An 8,894-nucleotide genomic window follows, 5' to 3' on the forward strand; every position below is an offset into this window, starting at 1 on the left:
TCGGTTTCGGAAACCGGAGGAGAGATCGGATAGAGAGGTTAAGTTTTTTCTTTGGATGGGGAGACGATCGACGACGTTGAGCCGTAGCGGAACTGCCGCCCGCGCGACGAGTGCATCTACCTATCTCCGCGCGATCAAGAGGCCCGGGGGGAAAATAACGGAGACTTCGCATGGAGATTTCGTGAGAGGAGCGGATTATTTTTTTCCTTGAAAAAAAAAAAACAAAAAAAAAAAAAAACACAAAAACGTGAGATGGATCTGCCGCCGAGCCTGGAAACGGTCTACGAGGCCGTGTGCACTTTGTACAGCAATTCGAATCCGGCTCAGTCGGGAAAAGCGTCGTTATGGCTCGGGGAATTGCAGAAATCGGTAAGGGCTTGTTTTCTTTATTTATTTTTCGATTTTTCTCAAAATTCGACACGTTTTTCCCTAAAACGTGTGCGAAACGTTCGAACACGTTAACACACAAGGATGTGCGCGAAAGCTACTACCGGGTTTAACCTTTAAAACAAACAGCCGTTATCGGGTTGCGAACAAATTAAATTTTGCATAAATTTGTCATCGTCGCGGACATGTTAAAATTATTGCTTACGAAGCAATTTTTCGTATCACACGCTCGGCTCGTGTTGAGTAAAAATTTCCTCAAAGGTTCATTCAAGTGGCAACTAAGATGTGCACGCAAATTTTCTTTAAAACTATGCAAAAGAGCGTGACGTGAAATTGTCATGTTTTCACACAATAAAAGGAGACGAGTTGTGTTGTTAAAATTGTGTATTTATTGTATACAGGTATACGCGTGGAAGATAGCTGACGAGATGTTACACGAGAAACGCAACATAGAATCCTGTTACTTTGCCGCGCAAACAATGCGCACCAAGATCCAACAATCCTTTCACGAATTGCCCCAAGAGGCCCATGTGTCGCTGAGAAGTTCGCTGATGGAACATATATCCCAAATCGACGAGCACACCAATTCTGCCATTGCCACGCAGGTAGTTTGGATCTTAATTTAACTTTCGAACAAATTCTCTGTTTGTTTTTTTTTACTTGAACAATGTGATTATTGATTTCAAAACCTTGTTTGTTGTTCTTGCAGTTGTGTCTGGCACTGGCAGATTTGGCCTTGCAAATGCCTTCCTGGCAGAAACCAGTGATTGACTTAATCAACAGATTTGGACCGAACTCAACAACTGTATGGGCACTGCTAGAAATAATGACGGTACTTCCGGAGGAAGTGAATTCAAGATCACTTAGGTATCTTATTTAAAATATCGGCCATTTTTCACAACACAATCCATAAAGTGGATGCCACAGTCCACAGAGAATAAAACAAAAATGTTCATTTCTGTTTTTTTTGCGAAGATTGGGGGATAATCACAGACAGCATATACTAAATGAATTCAATGCCTGTGCGGACCATGTGATAGAATTTCTAGTACGTACACAAGTTGTGTCTGACACAACTGTTTTTCTTATTTTACGTGTTGTTTGCGTGTGTGTGTATAAAAAAAATATAAAAAAAAAGTGTACGTGTATATTATCTTTAACGTGTCAGTTATTCAATATGCAGTTTCATATGTAGTGTAATTGCAGAAATTGTGCCTGACAAGAAACAGCGATAGTATACAAATCCAAAATACTATTTTCCGATGTTTTACCAGTTGGGTAATTGTTCACGCGATACCGCTCGAAGCCGTGCCGTCTAGCGACGTGGTTGCTTATGCTCTGCAAGTAAGTTGCGGATAAAAGAGAGAATAAATTTTTGGTTTGTCTCTCCAACGGAGACGTGTAATAAAAATTTTAATTTTTCAGATACTGGGCAACGACATGGCCAATTCGCAGCTACACGAAACCGCAACCGATTGCATTTGCGTGATCTTGCAAGTGCTGGGCGAGGAGACGAACGACAAGCGCGACAACGAGCTGAGCGTGCAGTTGCAGCAGTTGCAACTTTGTCTGTTCACGAGCGTAAAGAACCTGGAGCCGCCGTATCATTTGTCCGTTGCGCACGAGGATATGGAAAAGTAAAATAAAATTATCTCTTAAGTCTCTCTAAGTTCTCTAGGGTGTGTTTGTAGAGTTCGTTCGTGTGCGGCAAACCAAAAAAAAAAAAAACCTTGATTGTTTAAAAAACTATCGCAGATCCGTGAATTACTGTCGAATGTTCACCGAATTGGCCGAGGCCTTTCTGGAAACGATGGTAACCGGTTGCGAGGGCGGGAAGAAGCATTACTCCGTCGAGATATTGGATCTCGTTCTCACTTGCGTCGGTCATCACGATTACGAGGTATCGTTGCTTTTCTCTTATTTTGTCGTCGTTGAAATAAAAATAAAAAAAACGACTTGACGCTCGTGAAATTGTTAACAGGAATCAAATAAGGCCGCGATACGCGAGCCATTCGCAGGATGTTTGTGGCACGGAAAGCCGGAGATTCCCAGGTTCGACTCCTGGCCGGGGAGTTTTTTTCGCAATATTTTTAAAATTAGTTAGGGCGGTATCCGGGGTTTTCCATATGTGAGATGCAAATCTGGCGTCCCGTATGATTTTAAGAGAATTGAGATTTCAATTCAAAAAATACTTGCAAAAATTTACAAGTAAAATTCGTTACATTTATATATATATATATATACAGGGTGTCTGACAACGAACTATAAAGCCGACGTGTGTAAAGTAGATCGGGTCGTTCTGAACAGAAAAGTTATATACCATTTTGCAAAATTCGCAATAGTTATTGAGATATGAATTAATAAATGTGAGCCAATGAGCGCGCGGGAGCAATGATCAGACTTTATAGGCGTGCACGATTATCAGCTGGAAAGAAAAATGGCTTTTCTCATGCAATAAGTCTTAGCAATAAGAGGCGGAGTAAACAAACAAGCGCGACGCGACTCAGCTTCTTGCGATCGGACGCTATTTGATGGTACGCGGCGAGCGAGGAGTAGAGCTGACAATCGTGCACACCTATAGAGCCCCGATCAGTGATCCTCGCGCGCTCATTGGCTGACATTTATTAATTCGTATCTCAATAACTATTGCAAATTTTACAAACTGGTAAATAACTTTTCTGCTCAGATTGACCCAATCTATCTACACACGTCGGCTTTATAGTTTGTTGTCAGACACCCTGTATATATGTACACGCATAGTTTCCGCACAAACATCCTGCGAATGGCTCGTATCGGCCTTAAAAATAAAACGTTTGACGATTGTGTTGTATCTGTCGTAAGGTTGCGCAGATAACTTTTAATCTGTGGTATCGGCTGTCCGAGATACTTTACCACAAAAATAGCGACGATCTTACCGCTGTGTTTCGGCCGCACATCGAGAGACTGATCAACGCCCTCCGCAGACATTGCCAGAAGGAACCCGATCACGTAAGTTGTTGTTTATAATTTTTTTTATACAAGATAAGAGTAGCAATGTGTTTTCTCGCGAGAAAAACAAATGTTTAAGACTCGTATGCGATGTGTGATATCATGACACAGGTGGGTCTGGTGGAGGAAGGTGGCGGAGGAGAGGAATTTGTCGACTTCCGAAATCGCGTCTCGGAATTGATCAAAGATGTTGTGTTTGTGGTCGGGAGCAGTCACTGCTTCCGACAAATGTTCTCGTCCCTCACCGAAGGACCTGGATCGGACGGTCAGCCTCGGGATCCGCCCACGTGGGACGTGACCGAGGCCGCGCTCTTTGTTATGCAGGCGGTCGCGAAAAACATATTACCGTACGTCTCTTTTCATATACGTATATACGTATATATATATATATTGTAAAACAAATACTTAAAAAATTATAAATAACGAGAAGCTCTCCGTGCAACAGGGAGGAAAACGACGTGGTTCCGAAAGTGGTGGAGGCCATTCTCAATCTGCCCGAGAACACCCACATAGCCGTGCGTTACACGAGTATTCTCTTGTTGGGCGAGTTGTGCGAATGGATAGAAAAGCATCCGCAGTCGTTACGTAAGGACCGATTGAACGTTTCTTCGTTGTCAAACGCTTGATCGCATCGTTTTCAACGGGGCGTTCTTCAATGTGTAATTTGATTTTTTATTTCAGAACCGGTGTTAAATTTCCTATTGGCGTGTTTAAGTAAAAAAGGTTTGGGAACCGCCGCCTCGGGCGCGCTGCTGAGTATATGTACGGCCTGTCCGTACATGGTGTCGCATTTTTCTGGACTTCTGCAGATAGCACGTTCCCTTACCGACTTCGATATTAGTAACGACGCGGCCGTCAGCCTGTTGAAAGGTACTTTATGAATTGTATTATTTATTTTTGCGCGCGACAACAGAATAAAATGAAAAAAAAAAAAAACGCTGTGTATGTCGTGACAGGAATATCGGTAGTCCTGGCGAGATTGCCACACGAGGAACTCACTCCGGCGATGAGAGAATTGTGCTACCTTCAAGGAAGTCCCCTGTTGACGCTCTCCCGTCAGTTAGTCCCGTACCAGAGAGGATCGATGATCGACCCTGTGGTTTGGCTGGATAGATTAGCCGTTATATTCAAGCACACTCGTCTTCTGATCGATGATATTAATAAACCTCACCCTTGTCAGAGCGTGCTGACCGAAGTGAGTATCGCATCCGGAAATATAAGAGAAGCCTTTTTTTTTGCGTGACACGCTGATTCTGATCGCACGTTCGAAAATTGTTGCGCAGGTATGGCCAGTGTTGTCCGGCATCTTGGAGACATATCAAAAGGACGCGAGAGTCATAGAGAGATGTTGCCGTTGCATACGTTTTGCGGTGCGCTGCGTGGGCCAACACTCCGCCCATTTGCTCGAGCCGATCATAAAACGGGTATTTTTTTTTTTTTTAATGAAAGTGTGAAAACGATATTGCCGTGTAAAGGGGTAAACAGTACAGTTATTGGCCTCCCAACAGTAATTGGCCATGTAGTAAAAAAGTAATAAATATAAATAAATACTATCATTATATTCTAAATTATAAACATTTTAATATTAATTAAGTTTTTTTGCTCCGAATAAAAGTAATATTATAGTCAAAATTATTTAAATAAAAGGCCGATACGAGCAGTAAAATACAGGTTGGTCGTGTATAATAAGTTGTCTTTATTCAATAAATATAGACGTTTCGGTCACACAATTTTGGACCTTCTTCAGTATAAAAATTAAGTTTAATTAAGAAACAATATTTTTGTACACTACATCACTAACAGATAGATGAAATAATGTTAATGACTTACAACGATATACTGTGTACTGAATTGATTCAGTACATGATGTAGTGTACAAAAATATTGTTTCTTAATTAAACTTAATTTTCATACTGAAGAAGGTCCAAAATTGTGTGACCGAAACGTCTATATTTATTGAATAAAGACAACTTATTATACACGACCAACCTGTATTTTACTGCTCGTATCGGCCTTTTATTTAAATAATTTTGACTATTTCACGAGCGATTGATTAATATTATAGTATTTAAGAAGCTCAAAAACTTATTTGTTATACGACAAACATTAACCAACTGGCCGATCACTGTTTTTAAGGTTGTGAAAACCATATGACAGTCATTGGCCTCTTATTTTGAGTTATAGATACAAATGTAATTAGGTTTGTTAGTTTTTAATGTGTTATAAAGAAAATATTTATTACTATATTTTCATAAGTCAAAACAAAAAAATTTATTATGATAACTGTTATGTAAACAGATACTAACAAAACTCATATGGCCAATAACTGTCTGTATTTTGACTATAGGAAATATTTTATCAAATTTTGAATAATGTTTCAAATTTTCTAATAAATTTATTAGTTTATTTGCAATTGTTATAGTTTGTTTGAGCTAGNAGTACTNAAGATTTNCTTCAAGTTATTAAATTTAATTTTATAATTCACTCTATATAGTGCAGTTTTCCTTAAGTGGCCAATCACTGTATCTCTTACCCCTATTTTGACTATAGGAAATATTTTATCAAATTTTGAATAATGTTTCAAATTTTCTAATAAATTTATTAGTTTATTTGCAATTGTTATAGTTTGTTTGAGCTAGCAGTACTGAAGATTTGCTTCAAGTTATTAAATTTAATTTTATAATTCACTCTATATAGTGCAGTTTTCCTTAAGTGGCCAATCACTGTACCTCTTACCCCTATGTTTTTATTTGATAGGTACGTCACCAGTTTTTGTTTTTGTTTTTTCCAGATCGTGCCATTATACACGGCGCACAAACACAGTTGCTTCTTGTACGTCGGTTCGATATTGGTGGACGAGTGCGCAATCGATTCGGAATGCATATGGAATCTGTTGAATATGTTGCAAGCTCTCATCTATCCCGCTTTCGCTCTTCTCGAACAGGAAGACGGTTTGAAAAATCATCCCGACACGGTCGACGATCTGTTCAGGCTGTGTGCCAGGTATATTGCGTTCAATCACGCAATGATTGACTACCTTTCTTTCTTTATTAATGAAATATTTGTATGACGTTTCTTTCTTTGTGTACAGGTTTGTTCAGAGGGCTCCTATTCCTTTGTTACATTCTTCTGTTATCGGGAGCATAGTAGATTGCGCCATTTTAGCTTGCAGTTTAGATCACAGAGACGCCAATAGTTCAGTAATGAAATTCTTCTACGATCTTTTGCATTGCGGTCGCAGTTACAAGGTGATTTTTGCAATCTCGACGCACGCGCGTACACAGTCGTCATCATCGTAGATACAAAATTTTATGTTTATCTTGCGTTTAGGATAGCTCGGATTACACGATGCGACAACAATTGATAAAAAATATGCTGCAAGGAAAAGGTCAGATATTGGTCACAAAGTTGCTACACGCCGCGGTGTTTGAGTTGTCTTCCTACATGTTGTCCGATGTGGCGGACGTCATCATAGAACTCACTCGGACCGATACGGAGGTAAGATCCGATTTCGTATCCGTTATTTGCGTTTTGTACAAGTTTTGCGCGTATATAATTGTACACAATAAATATATATCCTTTATATCTTTTCCATCAGCAAATGTCAAAGTGGCTGGAAGAAGCTATCAAAACAATGCCGTCGCAAAATGCGGGCGGAGCTCTTACGGCCACGCCCGAACAGCTACTCGAATTTCACAGCACGGTCACAAGGTATTTATCAGAGACATAGACACAGTTTTACGCATTTTATTTATTTACGAATCTGAAGAGAACATTTACATTCTTTATTTTTTTTTTTTGTTTCCTACCATACAGGTCAGATTCACCGAAAGACGTCACACACGCTCTACGAGATTTCGCGCGCCTTTATCGTTGATATGCTTTAATGTATATTTTACATTTAGTAAATTCTCCTCCCTTTCCTCCTCTCAAAAAAAAACCAAAAAAAAAAAAAACAAAAAAACAAAAACCAAAAAAAAAAAAAAACAAGTATGCATTTTTGCTAAAAGAAAAAAAAAACATCTTCCAACGAATTTCGATCATAGAGACTGTGTACAACAATATTAATAGCAAAATGTCGTGACACGATCGAGTGCGGTAAAAAACTATTGGAAAAAAAAATTCCAAGATTCGACACGATTATTATTTGTCATCTTGTTCGCAAAGTATACTGAGAATAAAAATACTGTTATTATCATTTATACTAAAACAAAATTAGTATTTGCACGTCCTTGTATGATTGATTATTATTATTATTTTTTTTTAACAGTTCTTTTGTCACTTTTATACGAGAGATATATACGCAGTTGTCACCTGCGAGCTGTACGGATACCATTTATATTATTTGTAAGCAAATATGAGTTTAATAATGTAATCTCGACCGGTGTACAATAATCTTCTTTAGGAACACAATTGTTTTTTAAACGATCAAAACTTTTATATACTTTGCCAACAGACCGTTATAAATAATAAACGTGCAGAAACCACGATGGATACATTTGATTTACTCGTGTGTAAACTTACTTCTTTTTGGACTTGGTTCTTACATTCACACATGTAAGACGTTCCCACATTGCATTGACTCTAAAGAAAAAAATTTGTATATTTATATATATTTTTTTTAAATCTCTTGGTCTCTTAATGTTTCGACAATGATTACAATAAATAAAAAAAAAGGCATTGATAAAATTTTTTTTATTGAGTATCTGTAACGACATTTCGTCACTCCCTACGTATAGTTACATAAGTGTCACATATGGAATTTTCAGTTTATTGCATAGTGACACTCAGAAAGTCATGTTCTTTGTGGTCACCAAGTATTAAAAAAAAAATTATTCACAAGTATGGTAAAAATTTAAAACCGAAAGATCCCTTAACTAGGGGAACCATATGAAGCTTCAAACTTTTAAACTCTGCTCTCCTCTAAAATTTGCGTTTTGGAATTACGGGATTTATACGTAGGGAGTGACGATTTGTCGATCAATCGACTGTGTTTGAAAAAACGATACGGTCACAATTCGGGCGTGTAAAAAATGTGCGTTGTAACGGTCTCTCATTAATAATATAAAAATCTCTTCACTCTCTTCGAACACTTTTTTTTATATAATTTTAACGAAGACTAAACACTTGGATAAAAAACCTGGAGCTGTAATTTAATCGCAACGGATCACACATCCTCGCTATTTAGTTTCTTTTAATTAACGTTACAAGACATTTATATATATATATATATATATATATATACATATTGCACACATTTTTTTAAAGTGAAAATAATCTCCACACGTCAAAAATAAAATATGAAAAATTGTTTTAAATTTATATATACCATTTAGCTCTTTTCTTCGTTCTGTGTATCCGTTTACAGTATTACGCTTGTCAGAGAAATTTTTCTTCGCACGGAATGTAATTTTTCTTTTTTTTTTTTTTTTCTAAAAGATGTACGTGCGCGCATAGCGCGTAGTAAAAATTATATTAGAAATTTGTACGACTTTTTCCATGTTTACATATACATATAT

The 8,894-nt window shown here is 37.9% G+C and overlaps 1 protein-coding gene across 2 annotated transcripts; it reads left to right on the plus strand.

Annotated features, from left to right (window-relative positions):
* Positions 1-229: 229 nt before the first annotated feature.
* Positions 230-8,099, plus strand: LOC109856741 (transportin-3). 2 transcript variants are annotated; one of them, XM_020432352.1, is made up of 18 exons: positions 230-369; positions 789-992; positions 1,097-1,254; positions 1,363-1,435; positions 1,594-1,731; positions 1,813-2,024; positions 2,143-2,287; positions 3,229-3,375; positions 3,487-3,722; positions 3,806-3,960; positions 4,057-4,245; positions 4,332-4,570; positions 4,659-4,799; positions 6,167-6,378; positions 6,467-6,623; positions 6,706-6,873; positions 6,974-7,086; positions 7,192-8,099. In XM_020432352.1, the coding sequence occupies exons 1-18, from the start codon at positions 253-255 to the stop codon at positions 7,250-7,252; spliced, it is 2,865 nt and encodes a 954-aa protein (XP_020287941.1). In that variant the 5' UTR covers positions 230-252; the 3' UTR covers positions 7,253-8,099. The 2 variants fall into 2 exon arrangements, with proteins under 2 accessions (XP_020287941.1, XP_020287942.1); XM_020432353.1 differs by having other exon boundaries at positions 3,821-3,960.
* Positions 8,100-8,894: the final 795 nt, after the last annotated feature.

The sequence above is a fragment of the Pseudomyrmex gracilis genome, unplaced genomic scaffold, assembly GCF_002006095.1.
Source record: "Pseudomyrmex gracilis isolate BER0280 unplaced genomic scaffold, ASM200609v1 scaffold_133, whole genome shotgun sequence".
Classification (NCBI taxonomy): domain Eukaryota; kingdom Metazoa; phylum Arthropoda; class Insecta; order Hymenoptera; family Formicidae; genus Pseudomyrmex; species Pseudomyrmex gracilis.

What these genes read in the sequence shown, in the direction of transcription:
- LOC109856741 (XM_020432352.1), top strand. Translation starts at nt 253, where the DNA reads ATGGATCTGCCGCCGAGCCTGGAAACGGTCTACGAGGCCGTGTGCACT. An exon ending in GTCGCGAAAAACATATTACC is followed by an intron (nt 3,723 to 3,805) that starts GTACGTCTCTTT and finishes AATAACGAGAAG; the next exon opens with CTCTCCGTGCAACAGGGAGG. An exon ending in GTCAGAGCGTGCTGACCGAA is followed by an intron (nt 4,571 to 4,658) that starts GTGAGTATCGCA and finishes ATTGTTGCGCAG; the next exon opens with GTATGGCCAGTGTTGTCCGG.